Genomic DNA, 23,151 nt, shown 5'->3' with positions numbered 1-23,151 from the left:
ATGGAAATTAACTGTGGCGCATGCGTCCGTTATAATTGGGAGTTATGCGTGCAGTGGTTGGACAGTACCGACCTTCAGCAGCTGATGTACGGCCAGGAACCGAACCATACGAACGAGTTATTCGTGCACTCCGTGGAGAACCATGGAACAGAGCATTTGGTACCACCAGAACGGAGGGGCAGTGGCAGCAGCGACCTTTCACAACAAAACCACCCGTGCACACCAGCACGCCTCTCTCTACTCCTAATACTCAAGTGTTGAAGACTCGTTTGTTGCGGAACGTATCCACTTCTGACAGTTCTTGCACAATGGTAGCTGCTCCTTCTGCAAAGCGAGCTCGCTGTCGTGACGAAGAAATGGAACAACCACCAACTACAGCAGCAACTATTGAGGCACCTTCAGTTAGTTACATGTCTGTCGATCATGTTACATCAAGTGAAGAACCATTCGAGCAATATGTAACCGGACCAGTCAATCCAACTGACAACCAAAAGGCAGCACCACAAACACCACCACCATCAGCTACCACAAACTGTGCCAGGCTCACTCAGAAATTACAGAAGATTGCTCAGTTAGATGATGAGGTGCAGCCAGCAAAGGCTTCTCAATCAAAAGCAAAATACAAACCACCATACAAAGTTATTGTTGACAGCAGGCCAGGTATGTAGTTGTACCCAACATGCATATCCTGCATATGCTAGTAGCTGTTATACCCTCACTATAATTGACTTGCCCTTATCAGATCATTCAATAAAGAACCTCAAGCAGACCACTATCTGTTGTGATCCATCTACAGGCAAAATGACAGTATGTAACTACTAACTACAGTGGCGGATTCAGGGGGCACAGCCCACCTCCAGCAAAGACTTTATACTACTCTAATAGAACAGTCAAGAGTCCTTCATAGTTACTGAATATAAAATTTACATATGCAGCACCATCCCATGGGCATAGTTAACCTGCTATGAGTATTTTCAATTGAAATGCCCATGACTTCTATACCTACAATCCTAGTGCACTCCCCTTGCCAAATCCTGGATCCGCCCCTGAACTATATAGTCTTCATATGTACTGACCTGGCACTTTTAGTATAAACTTCTGAAGCCAGCCACCTCTACTAATGAACTACGCACTGTTGCTAGCATGTCATTACAAGAGATTGATAGAGTGGAGTCAGTGTTTAGATCAGCTGAAGAGGTTACTTGTTCACTGTGTTTCTCCAATGGATGGTGGCAGTTGAGAGAAACTAATGTATGTCTGTTTACATCATACATAATTTACCCAAATTGTTGTAGGCTGCAACCAAAAAATCATCTACAGAAGTGAAAAGAATTTGGGTATTGTCAAACTTGTAACACATCTATTTTTACAGGTTGAGGGCTTGTGTGTTTCCATTTTGACAAGGGGTACGTTTAGTCACTATTTGGTCCCACTGGATTCCTCACAGACAGCCCTACATGACTGGAGCAGGTGCTATCCATGTGATCATCTAATAGCTATCCACTTGGTATATTTGCAGGAGGACTGTGTGTACACTAATGGCTGCTGAAAAGTGCCAGAAAATTTGTTTCGGTGGTCAGGAAATTGTAGAAACGCTTTATTCACATTACAATATTCCATTGAAAGGTGTGTAACAATCACATCATTGAGTATTCTAGCCCATCAACGTTTTTACAGAATGTCTGCAGTGGAGACTGTTGGACATACAGATTGGTTGTTGGTTACTAGATCCTGATCATCCACCAAGCTCTTTTGTTGATTGCTGCAAGTTTCTATCAGTCAATCATTCTACTGGCGATGAGGTAATACAGTATCCACCCATCTCCTATTGTATGGTATACTATTGTATAGAGTGAAACTGACAAGGAGAAACTTCTTTGTAATGACATGTCTAAGTTAAGCTCCACAATATCCACCCTCAGTTGTCGGTTGAAGGAGTTACAACTATGGGAGTTATACTGTGACCTGGAGGTGAAGATTATTCCATTGCTGGCTGGTATGGGTAGACCAGCTTACACTGAGACTAGATAACTGTGTGTATAGTTATGCAGAATACTGGGATACAACTGGACACTGCCAAGCTACTGAAATATAGTGATATGTTAAAAGTACGATGACTGTGTTTCGACAGTACAGACATCTGCTTCTCTATTGTAGACAAGAATGACTATGATAGAGACAGAAGCACACAAAGTATAGTCAATATTATTTAATGGTCTTGTTATGCTAACCTTTTCAGATTGCTGGTCATAGCTTCTTGCTCAGTAGCACTCACCAGTTACGACAAGTATTGTTTGATGAACTTTCCCTCCACGAGAAATGTCACCGGTCATTGTCCAAGACTGCCAGCCACAAGTTCACCTCCACATCAGAACATGTGGTATGGCCACTATACAGCCACTACACTGTTGTTGTCACTGACAGTGTCTTGTGTAGCTAACACAACTACAAGATGTCCACCCACTACCTGGACTAATACTGGAATATAGACAAGTCCACAGCTGTGTACGACTACCCTTTACTTATGTCTATCTTTCTCTTGTAGTTGGCAAAGACTAAATCAACTTACATTGATGGAATTTTACCACATATTTCAAATGAGGCAAGCTTTAATCATCCCAATAAATTGTTATTATGTATCCTTCTCGCTATAGGGGACACTCAAGCCATTCTGGTAACACGTACTAATAACACAATAATGTTATTGGTTATATCCTACAGGGTACATACAGGGACTGCAACAGGACGTCTTGTCTCCATTAATCCTGTAATTGAAATATTGTACAGATGTGTATTACATTCACTACTGCCTGTAGAATATACAGGCGTTTCCTAAACAGCCAATCAATCTTGGAATAGTGAAAACCTCTTTTATAGTTGGTATATATACCTTGTTTGTACTACACATGTTCACAGAGCTGTACTGTTTACAGGTAAAGATGATCAAAACGTTGAAATTATCATCAGGGAGGCAGTGGAAAGCAGAAATAGCTACAGTTTTCTATCAGCTGGTAAATTGAAATACTAAATACTCTAATAGAACATTCGTATTATTTACTGTCACATATTAAATAAAACGCACGCCTCTAAGTGCTCTACCTGGTTATAAACAAGTGTTTAACAACTTAACAGATTTTAAATCCATTGAACTGCGAGTGTTGGCCCACTTCTCCAAGGACAGTGGTTTACTCAAAGCCTTCCATGAATCTGATGACCACAAAGATGTGTTCATATCACTAGCCTGTTACTGGTAAGCAAATACTACAGAACAAACAGAAGATGAGTATACTCCCTGTGAAGGTTAAGAATGAAGACCGACCAAGTTACAAACCTTGAGAGGGAGAAAACTAAACGTGTGGTGTATGCTGTTGTGTACGGAGTAGGTAAGAATTATATAATATTGTGAGTATTGGGGACTGTTCCCTTTGTAATACAGGGAAGGACAAATTGGCTGACATTTTAAATATCCACCCATCACATGCGAAGGAGTTAATGGATAGTTTCCTTGGTACACTCATACTGACTTTATACAGCCCTGTTTACCATTTGCCACCCGCAGGAAAATTTCCAGGGGTCCAGTTGTTTATCCAAGATACCATAGCAACTTGTAGGAAGCAAGGTGGCTCTGTGTCATCACATTACAATTGATGTGTGTGGTGTATTAGGTTATGTTACTACTCTGATGAAGAGGAAGCGTTTCTTCCCCAACATCAACACTGAGAATTATATGAGCCGGTCCCATGCTGAACGACAAGCTGTAAATTTTGTGATACAAGGTTAAGTCACAGAAACAGATTAAATGATTTGTAGTATTAATGATCTACAGGATCGGCAGCTGACATTTGTAAAATTGCAATGCTCAAGGTGATGGATACATTGACACAATTCACAAATCAGGCAAAGTGAGTTATTATTACATTATTAACAGCATAATTGTCACATTCAGACTCCTGCTTCAAATTCACGATGAACTCTTATTTGAAATACCAACAAATGAATTACAGCACATAGCTGGTTGGTTAGTTACCAGCTAATATCAGTAAAACAATTCTGTATTGTAGAAATCATCCATACATCACTGGAGTCCCACAAGACAATGTTGATAGTAAGAACCTTCCAAGTGTGTTACCATCCATGACATACCCTACTAGGTACCACTACAAGTACGTATTAGTACAGGACAGACTTGGGCCAGCCTACAACTTTTACAGTAATGGCAGATCCTTACCAACTATCAGATTATGTATTTGTGCAAAAAATATACAGTGAACTGTGACATGACAACTTGTGTATATGTATTATTAACAATGAATTAAACAAAGTTCCAACGAGACCAACTGTCTGGTGCTTGCCTTGGTCCCTTTGGTCTTTGTATTCGTATGCCAAATCCTACCAAGTATGTATAAAAAAAGTTGTGCAGTGGTAAAGGACACTACCTTGCTCTCCAGGAAAATTGTATTTGTTGTTGGCAATGGAAGGAGGAATGGGGGTGAGTAGGGACCCACCTCCACTTGCAGTGTTCAACGTTACTGGAGTAGAAGAACGTACATCTGGCAGTGTAGCTGGTGGACGCTGATCCAAAGGTAATGTGCTACTTGAGCCTGGCTTGGGTGCAGGTTTAGGTGCACTCATAGAAGTTGTGAGACCAACTGGTGCCTTTGGAGCATTCATAAGAGCTTCAGCACCTAAACAACAACAACATTTCTGGGAACGCCATGTTTGAGTGGGACTCACTTGCTCCTTTTGATACAGCACCAACTGGTGAAGATATTTCTGCTGCTGTGATCTTTTTTCTAGTAGATTTTTGCTCTGCCTGTTAGTGACAAATGATAACCACCCTCTATTTACCAAGTTTTACCTTGCTACGGAAAATACTGCTAAGTATGTTAGATTTACTAGATGTTCCTTTTGTTGAAATGGAAGCGGACGAAGAGTTAGGAGAACCTGGAGAACACAGAAACATTTGGAACACAAATGAAACACTTAACAGGTGTATCACCAATTCCTCCCATTTGCTTCCTATGAGGTGGAGGGCTGTTTGAGATATTATCATCAATCTTCGGTGGCTCTAAATACCACAGAAATGTCATAAAATTGATGTAACATCATTGCTCACTGATTGGGCTGCTCCAGACTGGGGCAGGCTCACTGTACACTGAGTCCCCAGCTTCCTCGTCCTGTGTTGAATAACCCATCAACAAGTTTGATTCTTCCGTGCGAGCTGGCAGCTGTGGAGGCATATCACTAGTCTCCATAGTCTCGTAATCAGCCGGTCCTCTGAGAGAAGGCCCTCTTATATCAATGGGAGGTGCATCCGCCTCATCATCCAAGTCATCTAGTATGTCCATGAGCTATGAGACAGTGATCATTGTCCCTCTCATTGCACCAAGAGATACTTACAATGTCAGAGATATTCTTGCTTTTGTTTGGGCTAGCCTGGCTTGACGTCATACTGGAATCAAGCATGTCCTGGACAGTTGATAAGGGAATTGCCTTATTTGTGTCTTCCAAAACAGCATGTATCTCAGGACCTTTGTCCTTGAACACAGCTACATCAACTGATGAATAGATGTTTACCTCATTGTTCTGTGAAATATTAAACATGTAATTTCATTCTACAGGCTACACTCACACACCTTGCTAGGAATATCTGTTCTTTCTGGCTTCTTTGGAGCATGTCTAGGTACTGTTAGTATTATATGAGGAATAGGGGAAGCATACATGAATGGAAACTGTACACACCAATTGCAGGAGGAGATACTGTTCTTGGAAGAGCCACAGGTGGTCGATTCAACGGGACTGTTAAATTATCACCTGGCTTGTCCTCTGTCCCAGCTATTATGATAGACTCTCGATTCTCATACACCTAGTTGGCAATGTATCAAGTCAACTACACCACCACTGCTGCAATAGTTGACACTCACATCGCCATGAAAATTCTGGTAATCATTTGCTGTGGATGGTGGCTGTGGAAAGTTCTGGTAGTCAGCTTTAACCATGTTAGCATAGTCTGACTGTGGACCCTGTAGGGAGCACAAGTCTGGACTAAACTATGTTTCATCAGTTTTGTTACAGAACTTACAGCAGGCAACTTTTGTGGTTTAAACTAGGAATAGAAAAGCCCATCATTCCTAATACTAAGGAATAATAGACCGACTCACCACAGGTTTAGGAGCGACTGGTTTAACAGGGACCACATCAGCAGTGAGGGCCATCTTTACCATGTCAGCAGCAGCAATGTACAGGAAGTGATACTGGTTCTATTGTGTACAGGAAATGATATAATATGACGTAGATCAATTGTATACCTTAGTTTGCACCATGGCTGGCCGCTGTTTTCTCATAGCTTCCACAATAGTGAAGATACTCAATTCATCAGATAAGCCCTTTTAAAAGAGGCGGTTAAACAAAACGTTATGAGGTGTCTTACAATACCTTAGTAAGGATCCTGGTCCTAATGTAATCTGTAGCTATTACTGTACCAGTCCGACCACAACCAGCACTACAAGTACATTGCTATATAAGTCACTGTTGTTTGAGGAGACTGCAGGCATACTTACCTGCAGTGTACAACAAGAGGAGTATCTTTACGTTGTTGTCTGTCCCTAATCATCTCCAGCATTTGTACCAGGGGCTCGGACCTGGTTGGTTTATCATGATCGGGCCATGTCTGGTAGTGATACTGATGTAACTGCTGCACTTCCTATGGAATGATGGTAGAAGTATCATTTACCGTATGTAGCTATCTAGTGACAACGTACCCCATCACATGCAGCTCGCAGTTCTCTCAGGGTTACATCCTCTGTCAACTTTTCTTCCTTGATCTAAAACAGCACAACTTACAGTAACTAACTCTTCCTACTCATGGCTATATAACAATACTTGAATATTATGTGGCATTTCTAGTGATTAAACATCTATTTTATAGACTTACACAAGTCACTGAGATAGGTCCAAACTCCCTTGTCTCTCCTTCATCTGCCCAGTACTTCTCGCACTTGGGCTACAAGGATCAAAATTGTTATGACCAAGGAGCTCTTAATTGTACACTCTTGTATGACTGGCTCTACTCAGTTATCACACATGCACAATGGCATCTTGACAGTCTATGGCTGCTGTGTATTAGTAATTATGTATAACTATTACCTTTCCCATTTCAACCTCTCTGCATGCCATGACCACAATCTGCAAGTGGGTGGAGCTAATAATGAAGCAAACAAGCCACGCCCACCCACCCACCTCAATGTTATGATACCACAGCATCCGCCAGAAGTCACCCACTGTGTGTGGGAGAGGTCCCTGAGCAGCAATGTATTCGACTTCTCCACTTGAACCCTAGCAGTCCAACATAATTATATACACAACACAACACACACACGTACATTGATATAGTTAGCATTGATATAGTCAGAATGTTCAATTCCTTCTGTCAAATGAAGCTGCACTCTTGTATACTCAACTGAAGAAAAAGCATAAACAATATTTCATGACCATTTACATACAGGAAAGGACACATGTTGCACCTTTAAAACTACACACTAACAAGTCACTCTAACAGCCACGGTACAATCTATGACTGCAAGTCAACAAACAAGGCCAATTTTACGTGAAGGACAATGGTCTCAAGCTTTTTTCCCAGGACAGTCAAAGCTTAGCAAGTATTAAAGCAGTGTACAATTACAGGTAAATTTTCAGTGAGTCAAAAAATCAATAGAAAGTTCACTTTGACCATCCACAGATTGTAGTACAGTTGCTATTGGAGTGACACCCCTTGATATGCATGTGTAGTGTACTCAAATGCTACAGTAAAACAGCTGCCCATGCCCTAGCTGGCTTACAAGGTAGAATATCTTTGAATCGATTCTTTTTACGGTTAATGGGTATACTTCCAGCATCTGCTGGATACTGTCCCTCATTTTTCCACTGTAACGAACGAGACTTCAACACCTGTGGACAGAGAGCAAGCGTGTTGTCACGAGATGACGCTAGACGGTACCGTGAACTCTTTGTTGAATACATCATCCTGTGCAACTTTCTTCTCCATATCTTCATACATCTTGATAAAGTTGTTCAACTTTTCCTCGAACGCCATGGTGGACTGAATTACGTGTCTCCTTCCTGTGTTATCTAAAATATTAGAATACAAGGACCAGACGTGAAGAGACCTCAGATTGGGGTGCAGCAATGCTTCGACACAAGTTACACTTGTCAAAACACCACAAGAAGGGAGATCATGACAAAGAGGCGGGCGAGCATTTCTCTTACAACAAGCTCGATGGATCTGTTAAATCAGACGGTATTAGTGATAGTGACATAACACAGTCCATGTCCTTGACGGACAGTCAAGCCACTGCATCATGGAGTAGCGAGGAAAAGAAAGTGTTTGAAGACCAGCTGGAGTCTCTGCAGGATCAACTAATTGCTTCCGTGATGCAGAATCAGAAATTAGGTATTGCTATTAGGTTTTTAGCTAATTAAGTTCCCTGGCTCGTGGTAAGCACCTCGTACAGGCCTCGCCTCCAGTGTTCACCCTCCAGTACCTAACTGGTAAGATAGGGTTTCCAACTCTAAATAAGAAGGTGCTTCCTTTTGTTGTTTCTGATGATTTTCACACAGAATGACTTTTAAGATAAAGCAAAACAAGTGCTAATTTATTATTGGATTGCTTATAGCATTGGGTATCAACATAAGTTTAACACACAAAACATATATAAAAAGTGGTAACGTGACCAAAAATCTCATAATAGTTAAATTAGGCAGCTTATTAGAAAATCATTGTATTGTAGGGTGACCAAAGGTCACAATTAGTGTATTTTCTTGCCTTATAATAAAGACTTCTACATCTTGTAGTGTTATAGCTGTAATGGGATTGTTAGCCACGTGACCACTTTTTGGGTATTTACAGTTAAAACTGCACTGATATTGAAAGTAGTAGACAGTTTAATAATATATTAGCACTTTTTTGTTTTATCTTAAGGTCAGTCTGTGTGAAAATCATCAGAAACAATGAAAAGGGCTGAGGCATCATCTTATTTTGCAGTGGAAATCCTAAATGAAGGGATTTTTGGTCACGTGACCACTTTTTTGATATTTACACATGTTAAATTGTGTTGATAGTGACTGCTGCAAACATTCCAATGACAACTAAGCACTTGTTTGCTTTAACTTGAAGGTAAATCTGTGTGAAAATCTCCAGAAACAACAAAATGAAGCACCTTCCTATTTAGAGTGGAAACCCTACCCAGTAAAGCAGATAAAAACAAAAACAAACAAAATAGTTGTACACACCTAGTAATCTAGCTACTTTATTTTCAGCTGAGGAAATACAGACGATGAAAGAAGATGAAGCTGTGGAGCAGCTACACCAGGAGAAGCGCGAGCTGCAAATAAAACTAGACAAGCTGGAGAAAGTCTTGCACAAGATAAATACTGAAACCAGGCAAGTATTTATTTATTTTCCAAAAAATGTGCAGGTTGCATACAATATGTTTTACAATATGATTGATTATGGGATTACTGATTGGTAGGGGAAAGTAATAATAGTTTCAGTTGGTGCTTAAAAATTTGTAGTGAGTATTTTGATCATGTGGCTTAAAATTAAGCATGGAGAAAGTGACAATTTTATTTTTTATGAGTCTGATTGTTACATATATGTGACTGGTCCCACTAATGTGATCACTATTCCAACAGCTTAGCTATTTCCAATGTATTTTTGACATCACTCTTTGATGAGATGTATACTGCAGTACGATAGTACTGTATGGAGGTTTCAGCTTTTCTGGCCAAAAATGTCACCGTAAAAATAGCCTCACAATACCATCATGGTTGGTTGGGTATATAGCCAAGCCCAAAAGTACCTTCAGAATGACCTGAAATGCTTCCACAAAGTTGCTACGATTTTTTTTTTAATTTAGTGCAATTTTTTTTACTGACTGCCTAATTGACCAATGCCTTCAGACAAGCGTGACTCGATAACAGCTAAGGTTACAGGCTTGATTTTTTTTACTGTTCGATGTCGCCTTTTGGCATACCACAGTACGTACAGTGTATGCTTTAGGACTTACTTGTGTCCTCCTTTGTGTATTTTTGTTGACAGTACAAGGCGTTGATTCGCAGTAGTGCTGTGTGATGGCTTGTCAAAATGTTTGACCGTCCGAGTTTTCAGTTGTGGCTGGATTGATTGCAGAGGTCCTTCTCCTAATGTTCTTCATTTGTAATGCTCTATAATGGGTTGGACATAGGCTGAAAACGAAGCGTAATGGTCACTTCACCATTTCTGTAATTGATAGTTGGGGTGTGTGTTCAGATGAAAACAATAAGCCAGTCTTTCTGCTATAATGCAGGTATGTGTTGGTTCACCAGTTGGTTCACCAGTTGTAATAATGTTACAAAAAAGGAAACAAGGAAAAAATGTTTCACTTCTATGATCCCTAATTGAACTTGAAATTCTTAACTTTTCCTTATACTTTTAGCAATTAGTGATACGGGTTTTCAGAAGCTTTTGGAACCATTGTATTAATTGATCCTTGTTGGATAGTGTAATGAAGATAATGTGCAGGCAACCTGTTAAGTATGACATCGATCATTTGTGTAGGGGTCGTTAAAAAGAGCTCTTTTATGAGTTAGTGGTGAAGTTTTTAAATGATTTCTGACCTTGTAGCCATTAACAAAGTGCTGTATTGCTTCACCATCATAGTAAACTTAGTTTCAGGTGTGATGGTATTGATAGTGTACCATCAAGTCTTACAGTTTAGCGATTGTAATTGATGTATTCTTTAATGTTTCTGACTGTTTGTCATCCCTACTTTCTAGGTTATGCACACAAATGATGATATATATTTATACTGCTGCATATTTATGTCATGCTCCATGGTATCGGCTACCAAGTACTCCTCGAAGTTTATAAAGCTTCATAGCAGTCACCATATACTGTGCATAACATGCGTACAAAGAGAAGGCTAAAATACACTGGAGCTATTGGAAAGATAGCTAGCTATTCAGTTTTAATAAACAATGTTAGCTTATAACAAAATGAGTCATAAATGCTTCTTACCTGTGGTGTTGTTGTGGTTAATACTTGAGACTGCAACTGAAAGTTTGATAATTTCTTTTGTAGATTCTCTATTTATGCTGTTTTTTCTATTGCTTCATAGTTTTGTGGCTTAAAAAACACGAAAGCCATAAACTTAATTGCGTGCTTATTGAACACCTTATTTTTTAATGACATTAATTGATTAGCAAAACAGGATCTGGTGAAGTCCATAGCTACGTAGGTATTTCCACAGAGCTCAGAATATAGAATGTACTTTGACATACCTGTCTCATTACCCAATAGTGTCACAGGAGATGAGAGGCCATTTGGCCATGTGAGACTGCTGTGTATTATCTTGTGTATGCATGTAGTACTATTTCATTGTATGTGTAATGATTGTATGTAGGAATTCTGATCCAGAGATTAACATGGATGAATACGAAATTGTTGGAAAAGGTAATTATGAAGCACTGTACATAGTCTTTTATTGCAAGAAGTCAAATGTTTGTAAGTTTAGTTACACAGCAGTATACGTGTAGTCTGTGTTCATTTCTCAAGAGTCTATAAAACCTACACAAGATGTTGAGACAGTTGAAAGACACTGGTTACACCCAGTGATGTTGCATAGAAAGCTGAGAGAAAAGGTTCAGAGATATCTCAATTTTTGTTTGGGTTGTATCCTGCAATTTACAGGTGTTAGATTTTCTTTCTGACTTTGTTGAAGATGACTCAGACCAGCAGGCTGTAGAGAAGCCAGCTCCATTGTCATACAAACGGTACTCTGGATAATATTATAAGGTTTGTGTACTCCTTGTTCATTTGATAGGCTAAAGGAAAATTGTCAACGAGTCGGTGAGTGATTATACAATGTATTCTGCTTAACTTTCATGAATTACTTTAGCAACATCTAGTAAACCACTAAGGAAGACAATCACCAGCATGCTGAAGATTCTGAAGTGGAAGAACATCCCATTATCACTGGTTATGTTTCTGGTAGGTAAACTCATTACTATAGAGTTTCCCATAATCTATATCATCAGGTTTACATGTATAGTGTGTGGAGTGGATGGCTGTTTCAAATACTACTGTTTTACGCCATCTTCTATCTCTCCATCAACTACTTGCATGCCAGGTATGCTCATACACTGCCACTGCTCACATACAGCTGTCAATGTTCTAGTGGCTTGGCTGGCCAGTTTGGCTTGAAAACATCTGATGATACTGGAGAGGAGGTGGTTGGTAGTGGGTTTGACTCGATGGGACTGGGTGACAAAGTACAACTGGTTAAAAGTGTGGCACAGACTGTACAGGTGACATGCACTTGTCGTCAAGGGATGCAAGCCACTGTTGTGTCTTTGTAGAATAAGTGTGAAGAAGTGGCCAATATTTTTGAGAAAGTTCAAAAGTTAGATTAGAAGAAAGTGTTTTGTTTTCATATATCTTCAATGTGTCTTCCTTTAGTTTGTTGCTATGGAGGGAGCCTGAAGCTACCATGAAGCTGTACAAAGCCCTGTGTATGTATTTCGTCGTCTCCTTGTTTGTGTCTAACAGTTACATGTTCACTCTTATTGGTGAGGTGTATCAGTGGCTAGCGGTGTTGCTATATTGTTTATTCTTAGGATTGGGAATTGGTCTCAAGCTGTTTGTAACAGATCGGATATATAGCAAGTATCCTAAGGTGTGTACGTGTGTGTGTTGTGTGTACAGCACATGTTTGTGAAGTGCATGTAACTGTTTACTGGACTTGCACAGCTAATGTTTCAGTGTAATTACTGCAGTAGCTTGTACATGTGGTAATGTATGGCTGTAATCTGTGCAAGCCAAATAGTTTTGTTGTGGAGAAGGAGAAGAACATGAGTAGCTAGCAGAAAAGTGTATGTGTAACTCAGCACAAGCCTTACTGAACTCAACAGCTTGTAGTCACACATAGAAACTCTTGTACATGCTTTGTAAGTTCATCACAACACTCTAGTAAGAAACCTGTTTGTGCTTGTCTTGTGTGCCAAATACATGAATAAACACAATACTGTAATCTGGTTGTGTGTGAGTATACATGTGCATGTTTGTTGTGTCTATGCCTTGTGTGTATGGTTACATAATTACCTGACCCCAATCATAGGTCAAGGCAAGGTATGACACAGTGGCCCAGGTTTGGGCCACTTTGCCTACAAACGCACAGGTAGAGGAACGTCAGTCACTCACTCATGTGCAATTGGTGAGTTGTTTTGAGTCTGAATATGTTTGGTGATATCCTGGGCCGATAGGAACAACGTATCCACGCACTACAAGACCAGCATAGTTCAATCAACTTTGTCGAGAGTGATATCGATATTGCAAATATCTCTGAAGAGGATGTGGCTTTCTGTGAAAGGTTTGGACTACCAGCTGAGGAGCGACCAATGTCAGGTGGTTTTGGTGATTGTTGTACGTACTCGCATGCCAATTTGATGTACTGTCTTTAGACTGGCAGGGAGGAAAGAGATGTGTGTTGATTGATAAAGATCGTCCACTACTGGGAGCAAAACATGGCAGAATTTATTTAACTCAAAAGTATGTTATTGTATATGTAACATAACAAGTTCCCTGATAGAATTAGGAATTCACTATTTCGTATGTTTCATTAAGCCTATTTGGCAGGTACATCTGTTTTGAGAAGTCACAAAAAAAGAAAAATCAGATAACAGATATCCGATTCAAAATCAGCTTATTAGATGCAGTGGCAATAATACGGGTTAGCATATATACTTTATGATCACATGTTGAATGTCTGTCATGCAGTGTAAACCATTGGCAGTGATGCCAGGGAGTGGATTGTCCATCTGTGTGAAGCTGAAGGGTGACAAGGTGAGAAGCAGTAACCGACTCCTGCAATTTGTGCTTCATTGCTGCATTATTAGGAGCACATTTTTGGTGCAATTCTCAATCGTGATGAGGTTCTGAAACGGATCTTAGATCACGGCACGAAGTTAGGATACTGTTGGGCACAAGAGCAGGCAACAAACAATAGTGCAGACAGCACACACACTGAGTGAAGGATTGTACTTTCTGTAGTGTTGTAAGTGAACTTTTAATTATTTACCCAAGTAAATACATATGTCATAATATTTCTTGAATGTTTTGAATGTCTAATTGATACACATAGAACTACACAATGAGAGAATTGACTACCAAAATACTTATACTTTATTCTGCTGTGTTCAGAAGGGTTGGGGTTTGTTCCACTTATATGACGGAGAGAAGCAGAAACCTTCACCTTTAGCCTTAGCATCAGCTTCTGGTGGTCCACGACTACAAAATACGATACACATCTATAGTTACAGTGTGCTTTTAACAAGATGATCCAGTCTACTCACGAGCCATAGACATAAGGAGTTGGTTTGATCTTTTCTCTGTCAATCTGATGTAGCAGAGGAGTAAAAATTCTCCATGCCTCAGCCAGTTCGTCGCTGCGAACAAAGTTAGTCTGTAAACCATAGAACACATCAAGGATCAGTCTCTCGTAGGCATCAGGTAGGGGGACATCCTAAGAGTGGACAAAAACAGCTGATGAGTCAATGGTATAGCACTGTAGGCTGTACCTTGTATCTGGCCTTGTATGTGAGATCAAGCTCTGACTCAACAATGTCATCAGACATTCCAGGCTGCTTGGTCATCATCTTAAGGTAGACAGCCTGTACAGTGTCAAGGGGCATGTTGCAGATATGGCAATGCACTAATGAGTCTGACCTCATTTGGCTGCACTCGTATCACCAGCTCATTCCGTTTTGCTTTCCCTTCAAAGATATCACCTGGAACATCCTTAAACTGAACACGTACTTCTGTCTTGCGTTCGTTGAGGGCTAAGAGGGACTGAAACTGAAATGTATTGCTACTCTAGCTGGCACTGACCTTTTCCACACTTGACAATAAATGGAACTCCTACATAACAGAGATGGGATGTATTCATCATAATTTTTTTTGTTAGAAAACTAACCATCCCATCGCTCATTTTTGATTTTCATAACTGCCATGGCATAGGTGGGTGTGATGGAGCCTGTAGGCACTGTAGGGTCATCAAGGTAACCTTCCTTAATGTCCCCCTCTCCTTTAGGATCACCGACATATTGTCCTAGTACAACATCATCCAGCTCAATTGGGGGTACACTCTTTAGTACCTTCACCTACAGTTGCAAGATAATTTGTATCTTATTTAACAGCTAGGTGACAGATTATTTTGCACACAAGTGAAACACTTCGGAATATTTAAACCAGTTATTACTAGGGCTGAGCAATAGTATCGATAGTGCGATATATCGTGATAGTAAATCACTATCGTTATCGCGATAGTAGGGATATCACTATCGTGATAGTTATGATAAGCTCAGATCTGCATTAAAATGGTATTAACAACCCTTCTATACTGTTTTACAGTTGGTATTACCAGGTTTCTTACAAAGGAGTGGCCTGTAAAAGCTTTACCAAAGTACACATTCAACGGCCACCCATGCAATTAATTAACAAATGTCCTGTGCATGCAAAATAACTTTCTATATGACTACAAATCATAGCTACATAACTAAGACTTTGTAAAGAGCAAAGTGTTTCACAAATTATCGGGATAGTATTCACTATCGCGATATTTAATGAGGAACTATCGTGATAGTAAAATTTTTACTATCGCTCAGCACTAGTTATTACACAGTGACCTGGATTCACTGTATTACATATGTGGAACTTGTATTTTGTTACAATATATACAATTAATTAGGTATCTCTGAGTATAAGGTTGTAACTATTGTTTTATATAACCCACATGTTATACACTAACCTTCTCATCACGAATATCACCTGCTGCATTGCTGCATGGCTTTTCCATAGCAGTAAGACAAAATATTTGCAGTAAATGGTTCTGCATCACATCCCTAACATGGACCATGTAGGTTACATGTTGATCACTGACCAATTCTTACCTTATTATACCAAATTCATCAAAGTACCCTCCACGTCCTTTAGTCCCAAATGGTTCCTTGAAGGTAATCACTACATTGTTTATGTAGTTTCTGTTCCACACAGGGCCCAGAATGCAGTTGGCAAACCTGACAAAACAGAATCACATAACTCAACTGGAATACCTACACATAGTATTTTATTTGACAGAAATGCACATCAATGTATTACCGAAGCACCATCAAATTCTGCACCATTTCTTTGCCAAGATAATGATCAATACGGTAGATCTCTTCCTCCTTAAATAGTCCGGCCAAATGTGAAGAAAGCTTCTCAGAACTTTCCAAGTCTTTGCCAAATGGCTTCTCCACTATAACACGGCTCCAACCCCTTTATAACAAAACAACATGACACAATTGCACTATGCTTTGAGTATAAGCTCACGTCTTGCTCATGCAACAGAGCTTGATGTTGGTGGTGACAACATCAAACACAGATGGGGGCAGGGCAAGGTAGAACAATCTATTGCCAGCAGTAAAGCCTTGTTCCAGCTTCCAGATTTTAGCAGCAAGATTATCAAAAGCTTCTTTCTCATCGTATGCACCCCTGACATACTCATTGATGCCAAAGAAGTCATCACATTTCTTCTCCTCATCGGCTCCAAGCTACAGCGACCATGACATGAAAGTCAAGTATATAACTACTACCATGTACCTTTAGGAATGGCTTCACTCTTTCCTTTAATTGTGTAATACTAAGAGCAGATCGAGCATAGCCAACTATCTTAGTGTTAGCAGGGAACAGTTCCTTTTTGTACAACTGCCTACAACATGGATATCCAACACTGACTGTGCTATTATCGATATAACATTAGCTAATTAGCATGTTTCCTGTACTGGGACCCTCTATGCCACAGTAAGAGGAATAGAAGGCGAGTGAAAGGAGAGTAATATAGCGAGTGTGAAGGATGCTGCAGCTACACGGAATGGCCGCTACATCAGGTGAGATATACTGGCGTGGGCACACCAAGTCATTAGAAGGAACAAACAACTTACCAAAGTGTTGGGTAGATCTTCTTCTTAGCAAGATCTCCCTACAGAAATGGACAATGTAACATGAAATTTACCAGTGCCGTGATTGGCTGACCGAAGCGCCCATCACAATGAACGTAGAACATTCTTTAGACGCGCTCATCTTGGATCACAACACAGCAACACTGCATTAACCAATGATAGCATGTAACTCAGTTAATATACTGAGAGTTTCTGCACCTTTACTTTCTACTTCCTTGTCCGTCAGGTGGTCTCGTGCCCCACAACGCACGCCCCCTATAAAAGTTTGTTTTTAAAAATAAATTAATTTGAGCTAAGCTGTGCTGTTCATCAATGGTGCAATTAAGTGTCTGCGCTCATGTGAACATGCAGCGATCTCTTTCGGCGGTGTTTCTTTCTAGCAGCTTTCTGCTGTAGTCTCTCCCATAAGGCAAGATGTTCCTTCCGCACACGATAAGCCACAATTCCAACCAGCACCACACAGCCAAGAATTATTTGAAACAAGAACCAGCCTATCAGCAGTGGAATGGCTGGCTTGGGCAACACCTCAAGTCCAAACTTTATGGAAGCTAACAGTTCTGCAATTGCAATGGCATAAAACACCCAAGCCTGTGTCCCTAGCCTCTTGCATGTTCGATCAGTAACATAGGTATAATATTGTCTCATTGATGGTGCCCCTATTGTACCAATCACTGCCAACCTGATGAAGTTCAGTGGATGACCAACAGGGAGACTTAGCACTCTCTTTAGTAGAAAAGCGTTAAGATCAATCACTTGAATTGAGAATATGAGTATAAATATAGCTATCAGTCGCATAAAGCCACTGGATGGATCCATCCATCGTTCATGCGTCCAGTTCTCAGGTGTAAATTGTAAAACAGCACGACTGAGTTTTCCACGGGTGCCACGGATGTCTTTGATGCTTTCCCAGTGATAAAATCTGACTTCTAGTTTGTGGACGAGATACATGCCACACACAATTCCTAGTCCATTGCAAGTTAGGAGGTCCAACAGCAGAATATCCCACCAGCATTCCACAAAGTTGGGCAGGATGTGAGCAAAAAACAGTTCCGTGAATTCCCACATGATGCTGCAAGCCATCACTATCCCCCAATTTCTAATGATGAGGGCTTTGTACAGCCAACCCAAAAAGTGTGCTGGAATGAAGTAATCTATCCGTGACCAAATGTTGGCAAACTTTAAACTGCAGTCTGGTGTAAATTCTGACCAGTCTATGTCAAACCCTCTTAAACTCGGATCAAACCAGTATATGGCTTCAAGAACATCAGATCGTTTCTGGAACAGCACAAAAACCATCATAAATAAATAGAGTAAACTAAATCCAAATATTATCCTCCAAATTGCTGGGTGAGGACGAATGAACGGTCCATTGGGGAACACCAGGAGACCAACTGAAAGAAAGACAAACACAACTGCTAGGATACCTGTCCATATATTGATAGCTCGGTCGATGTTTGCATCACTAGTGAATGCAAAATACAGCATAAATATTGAACCAGCCAGGAGGAGAGTTAAGGTTCTAGGCTGGTAGAAGAAATGGAAGGTGATTTCTGTTACTCTACGTTCATTGACGGAGTCCCATTTCTCCCAGCTGTCCGAGCAGGTGGAGTAGGTGTCCGTATTGATGTCTGAGGAGTCGCTCATATCGTCCTTGAATCTCTCTGCTGCTTTCCTACGAACGACCTGGTTGTGTTTGTTCTCGTACCCTTGTGGGCAGAACATAACATCGTCTCCACTGCTCATGGTATCTGCTAGCTTTGAATATATCAATATAAAATCCTTACACTATTTCTGTCAGCTGTGGGTTTCAAATGCATGTTGCAAACCATAAACTTTCGTAGCTACGGCACTGTTAAAGATAAGCGCCTCTTAATTTCCTGGAGTTAGCGCGCTATAGATTGCGCGTAAACTACGTAGAGGCATTAGTTAGAAGTTAGAACAACATGAAAACAGGAAGAAACCCTTGATAGCAAATGCAATAGAGTGAATTGATTATTTTTATTTGTGAGACCTTCAGATATTGATGATTCTTGCAGCACGAAAAGAAAATGGAGCAATCTACGAGCGATCCGGTGCACCCCATCGTAAATGGAGGGTGTAGACACGAACATGAAGGAACAACGATGAACGGTAAAAGCGACCCAGTTAATTCACATGAAAGTGACAGCTCCAGTACTACAGCGAATGGTGGCGACACAGTGAACAGAAGAAGGGGCGATCGTTGTTTGATTAGGCTTCGATCTATGGTGGTAGTATTTGAAGAGGACGTCTCAGTAGGCGGGAAACTGTGCAAAGCTCGACTGGAAGATGACCATATCGAATGGATTACTGGGAAAGGTAAGAAAATTAACGCACCAATTACCAGAAATAGTGCTTTCAAAAAAATAATTGGCAGTTGAAGTGTTAAATAGTGGGAAAGTGTCTGCTTGTGTTCACTCCTTAGGTAAATCCACTCAGTTGTATTTCACCGACATCCTTGCTGCTACTGTTGGCCACAGTAAGAGTGCACTAAAGCATAAATCGAAGTCAACAACTACACCACAGCCAACTACCATCACCCTCCATGCATTCCAACACAAGAAACCCGGTGACATTTTGAAGATCATGTTGAGTTTCAATGATTACGAGACATGCTACACGTGGAATGAACAGCTCCAATACAAGATGCAGAGTTAGTTCTCTTACTATAATTAAATGTTGTGGTCACTACAGTTTTGCAGGTTCCAGCAATAGACCAAGAAGATTGTATGTTGTTGTCAATCCTCACAGTGGCAAGGGACATGCATGCAGAACATGGTTTAGAGTAGAGTCAATGTTCTCTGATGCCATGATTAAAACTGACGTTGTATGTAAGTTCAGAAAATTTCTTATACTCAACTAAACACTCTACAATATTTCTTTCAGCATTCAGAGAACCAGGTCAAGCCAGGAATCGAGTACAAAGATTAGATTTATCCCAGTATGATGGGTAAGTGTATTTCTCAGGTTCATGAAGCTAATGTCACATTCCCAGCCAGCATTTGCTATCAGCATTTCTGTTTGTCATCTCAGTATTCAGTAGGAGTAAATGTTTTTACTGTCATTAATAATAAGCAAATGATTTGGTCCTGCACAAGTCCATAGTAGCATATGTGCTTCATATACAATGTCAGGAAGGAGATGGTATTTCCTGTAGGATAATTGGAGTGGGAGGAGATGGGTTATTTAATGAATTACTCAATGGAATTCTCCTACAATCACAATACAATGCTGGCGTCAACCTCAAGCGTGCCCGATTCATTCCTGTTCAACCGTTCATCAGACTGGGGATGATACCTGCGGGTGCCACTGACTCAATTGTCCACTCAACAATGGGATACAGTAACCCAGTGGCTGCAGCTGCACAAATAATACTGGGTGAGTACCCAATCATTATTGTAATGCGATTTATGTGAATGTATTCATAGCATTCTTGTGTGTCTGTGTATATTAATATGGTCTCTGATTGTGTAGTAGTAATTTATTGTAGTTGCCCATGTTTTGATCAAACATTTCCCTTCATTGTCATGTTTCCTTCCTTTTAAAAATCACACTCTGATCATGTAGGCTACACTACTCCGATTGATGTGTGCAGTTTATGTTACAATGGACAACTGGTAACATTTTCAGCAGCTGCAATGAACTTTGGCATCAAGCAGGATCCCACCACACCACTAGGCAGAGAATACCAGTGGATAGGACATAAATCATTGTTTGACTCATCTGCGTTGAAGTCTGTCTGGAAAAACAAGTGAACATTAAACAAGTTCTCTTATGACTGGTTTAATTCTGCCAATTTTGTAGGACATTTGAAGGAGAATTGTCTTATGTTGTATGTGATGAGCAGTTGAATAATTCTACCAAGTGCGGTGTCAGGTAAGATACTGTGGGGATATTTTCATGACTTGAACCTAACCCTTGGCAGGTGTCAAACGTGTGGCAGTTATGATGCTGCCGTGGACTCACCAAGTCTCAACCATGACAAAGGTGCCTCCGTCACTGCTGTATACACTGAAATTGATCGTAAGTTGTAGTAGTAGTAGTAAGAATTTAGACCACACAACACATGATACATAGTGAATAACATTATCCAATCCTGGCTGTACATTATAGGTAGCTTAAGACCCGTCAATTACAGTGAATGATATGCTCTTGGTATATTGGGTGAGTAGTTACTAATCTCCCATTTAGTTGCCATACATGGTAGCATGCTTGGGTCTAAGGTCATATGAACTAACTGTTAGAAGCCCAGTAAGAGACAATGATGTTACCAAGTGATCCCCTTGTAGTAACTGAATCACTAGGAGAATTCTAATGAGTGTTGTCACTGACTACCCTCACATGCTGTTGGGAATATGTTTTTTTCTTCTCTCTCTTTTCTAACTATCTTTCCCCTTCCCAACAGACTGTGGATAATCCCACAAGTGTTACCCACGTTTACTATAATAATAATAATAATTTTTAAGTGTTACTATTTATAGAAATACTCAAATAACTATTCTATATTGAGTAACTTTTAATGCAGTTACTGTAGGCAAACACAAAAATAGTGATTATGAAGCCTTACTTAGTGACTGACTACCCCTTTATAAGACCACATAATTTAGTGATCAAAACCAGCCAGATTCCAAATGCAGCTAAAAGGTACTGTGCTGTACATTCCGTTGCTAATACTATCAAGGTTGGGCTCTTTGGTACCTATGTTGCCTTGTTAATAAGGCTTCACTGTACTCTTGTTTTATACACTCTACTAAAGTGAAGCCCCAAACTGTAGTGGCCTCAGAAGCCAAGGCCTTCATTTTGAGTCACCACACAGGTGATGATTGTTAATTAGATTTGAGTGTAGACAAGTTTGTAAGTTCATGTTAGGAAGCAGATTCCTCTCTAGTGTGTTGGACTTGTCACCTTGGGGGTCACCTGATTGGCTGCCTGTATGGCTTCATGATAATCCGACATTGATATTTCCGGATGTACATTCCATCACTGTATGATGTAATGCTATAGCATGGGAGGGAATATAATACTGGGGTACAGTGCACCTTAGTAATCCAGTATGCCATACTATATATGTGGGCTGACAGTATAGCTATAATATCATATCTGATTTCAGGAGCAGAAGAACACAATTGGGAACACGCTAATGGAGAGTTTTGCTGTATTGTAGTGGCTCCTCATGTTTGTGCGTCATATCATAATTCAGCAGGAATATCTCCATATGGTCACCTTGGTAATGGTTGTGTTGACTTGATAATGGTCAAGAAACAGTCAATTTATCAGAGAGCCAAACTGTTTTTACACCACAAGACAGCCACTCCAACTGTAACTGTTAAGAGAGTGACAGAATTTAAATTTCGTGAGCTAGCAAGTGGTGTTGATATATCATGCCGGTCACCGGTACGGAATGATAGTAATGACTATCAGATGCCTACAGCGTCATCCTCAATTATTGATGATGATGAATTAACCAATCGCAGAGCAGGACAAGAGAGAGCGAGTAGTGCACCTGTAGATCTTCTTGGTCCGCCTTTACCAGAAAGACCAGCTACAATGAAACATGGTTCAGTTGGTGCTGACCTTTTTGGCTCACTTGGTGCTTGGAATATAGACGGAGATGAACTCCAGTATTCCAATTTAGACGTCAGGTACTACTGTATGTGTTACTTATTTAAACCTACCAGCTCTTTTCTTACAGGGTGCATAGACAGCTAATATCATTGTTTGCATATGGTGTGGAGACACCGAAAGATCAACATTCTGTCGAGGACACGACATGTGATACTAGTATAATATGTTCCAACCCTCGAGGCTCATCCAGTCCAGTTCCACAATCCACTACAGTATGAAAACACAGGCTCTCTGTATAAATAACGGAGTTTTATTTTTTTTCCACTGTATCTGTGTATTTGTATGTGTCATTTTTTTTGTAATAGTAAAATCAATGTATATGTTGCAATCATCTGCAGTTTTTGAGAAATGCTACATTTTAAGCAAAATACAATTGACCGCAAATGGCCAATCAATGTGTTCTGATGAGTTTAGGTGCTGTAGAAGATAATGTAAATATCTCGGTAATATCCATTATACAAAATGTGCGTTCTATTA

General features: G+C 40.2%; 6 protein-coding genes across 9 annotated transcripts; 3 read left to right on the top strand and 3 right to left on the bottom strand.

Annotated features, from left to right (window-relative positions):
* Positions 1–7: 7 nt before the first annotated feature.
* On the top strand, positions 8–4,391 carry LOC136259763 (DNA polymerase nu-like). The gene is made up of 26 exons (XM_066053294.1): positions 8–660; positions 743–807; positions 1,090–1,251; positions 1,296–1,322; positions 1,373–1,470; positions 1,520–1,626; positions 1,678–1,802; positions 1,852–1,996; positions 2,044–2,108; positions 2,158–2,193; positions 2,240–2,380; positions 2,437–2,493; positions 2,546–2,602; positions 2,655–2,674; positions 2,722–2,767; positions 2,817–2,880; positions 2,934–3,011; positions 3,133–3,250; positions 3,301–3,383; positions 3,437–3,508; positions 3,560–3,619; positions 3,666–3,776; positions 3,827–3,902; positions 3,947–4,014; positions 4,062–4,105; positions 4,152–4,391. Exons 1-26 carry the CDS (start codon positions 45–47, stop codon positions 4,212–4,214), a joined length of 2,604 nt encoding a protein of 867 aa, XP_065909366.1. The 5' UTR covers positions 8–44; the 3' UTR covers positions 4,215–4,391.
* LOC136259766 (tyrosine-protein phosphatase non-receptor type 12-like) lies at positions 4,204–8,205 on the bottom strand. The gene is made up of 22 exons (XM_066053300.1): positions 7,997–8,205; positions 7,839–7,947; positions 7,383–7,459; positions 7,240–7,335; positions 7,147–7,185; positions 6,935–7,003; positions 6,762–6,824; positions 6,561–6,703; positions 6,436–6,502; positions 6,309–6,386; positions 6,162–6,260; positions 6,083–6,106; positions 5,925–6,023; positions 5,743–5,866; positions 5,637–5,686; positions 5,401–5,586; positions 5,117–5,351; positions 5,000–5,068; positions 4,859–4,944; positions 4,735–4,813; positions 4,437–4,685; positions 4,204–4,389 (listed from the first exon to the last, which is right to left on the bottom strand). Exons 1-22 carry the CDS (start codon positions 8,090–8,092, stop codon positions 4,313–4,315), a joined length of 2,214 nt encoding a protein of 737 aa, XP_065909372.1. The 5' UTR covers positions 8,093–8,205; the 3' UTR covers positions 4,204–4,312.
* LOC136259770 (GRAM domain-containing protein 4-like) lies at positions 8,109–14,192 on the top strand. The gene is made up of 18 exons (XM_066053306.1): positions 8,109–8,449; positions 9,316–9,439; positions 11,439–11,488; positions 11,591–11,676; positions 11,726–11,808; positions 11,859–11,884; positions 11,934–12,025; positions 12,073–12,164; positions 12,213–12,342; positions 12,394–12,437; positions 12,494–12,603; positions 12,652–12,710; positions 13,152–13,247; positions 13,297–13,438; positions 13,495–13,582; positions 13,670–13,763; positions 13,811–13,876; positions 13,930–14,192. The coding sequence occupies exons 1-18, from the start codon at positions 8,185–8,187 to the stop codon at positions 14,062–14,064; spliced, it is 1,782 nt and encodes a 593-aa protein (XP_065909378.1). The 5' UTR covers positions 8,109–8,184; the 3' UTR covers positions 14,065–14,192.
* On the bottom strand, positions 14,129–17,297 carry LOC136259773 (glucose-6-phosphate 1-dehydrogenase-like). The gene is made up of 14 exons (XM_066053311.1): positions 17,230–17,297; positions 17,105–17,174; positions 17,014–17,051; positions 16,673–16,781; positions 16,403–16,623; positions 16,190–16,348; positions 15,982–16,107; positions 15,840–15,933; positions 15,006–15,192; positions 14,921–14,950; positions 14,759–14,871; positions 14,611–14,703; positions 14,386–14,555; positions 14,129–14,320 (listed from the first exon to the last, which is right to left on the bottom strand). Exons 2-14 carry the CDS (start codon positions 17,150–17,152, stop codon positions 14,230–14,232), a joined length of 1,479 nt encoding a protein of 492 aa, XP_065909383.1. The 5' UTR covers positions 17,153–17,174; positions 17,230–17,297; the 3' UTR covers positions 14,129–14,229.
* Positions 17,296–18,903, bottom strand: LOC136259774 (phosphatidylserine synthase 1-like). The gene has a single exon (XM_066053312.1). The coding sequence runs from the start codon at positions 18,772–18,774 to the stop codon at positions 17,353–17,355; it is 1,422 nt and encodes a 473-aa protein (XP_065909384.1). The 5' UTR covers positions 18,775–18,903; the 3' UTR covers positions 17,296–17,352.
* A 22-nt stretch (positions 18,904–18,925) lies between these two features.
* Positions 18,926–23,023, top strand: LOC136259758 (ceramide kinase-like). Of its 4 annotated transcripts, XM_066053285.1 has the most exons (12): positions 18,926–19,014; positions 19,068–19,161; positions 19,213–19,368; positions 19,475–19,702; positions 19,752–19,880; positions 19,936–19,999; positions 20,207–20,427; positions 20,617–20,800; positions 20,854–20,925; positions 20,975–21,072; positions 22,160–22,691; positions 22,742–23,023. In XM_066053285.1, exons 2-12 carry the CDS (start codon positions 19,080–19,082, stop codon positions 22,890–22,892), a joined length of 1,917 nt encoding a protein of 638 aa, XP_065909357.1. In that variant the 5' UTR covers positions 18,926–19,014; positions 19,068–19,079; the 3' UTR covers positions 22,893–23,023. The 4 variants fall into 4 exon arrangements, with proteins under 4 accessions (XP_065909357.1, XP_065909355.1, XP_065909356.1 ...); XM_066053283.1 differs by having other exon boundaries at positions 19,068–19,368; XM_066053284.1 differs by having other exon boundaries at positions 18,926–19,161.
* The last annotated feature ends 128 nt before the right edge of the window (positions 23,024–23,151 follow it).

The sequence above is a fragment of the Dysidea avara genome, chromosome 7 (assembly GCF_963678975.1).
Source record: "Dysidea avara chromosome 7, odDysAvar1.4, whole genome shotgun sequence".
NCBI classification, from domain to species: Eukaryota; Metazoa; Porifera; class Demospongiae; order Dictyoceratida; family Dysideidae; genus Dysidea; species Dysidea avara.
Note: the sequence above shows the minus strand (reverse complement) of the source record. Positions and strands in the feature narration are given on the sequence as shown.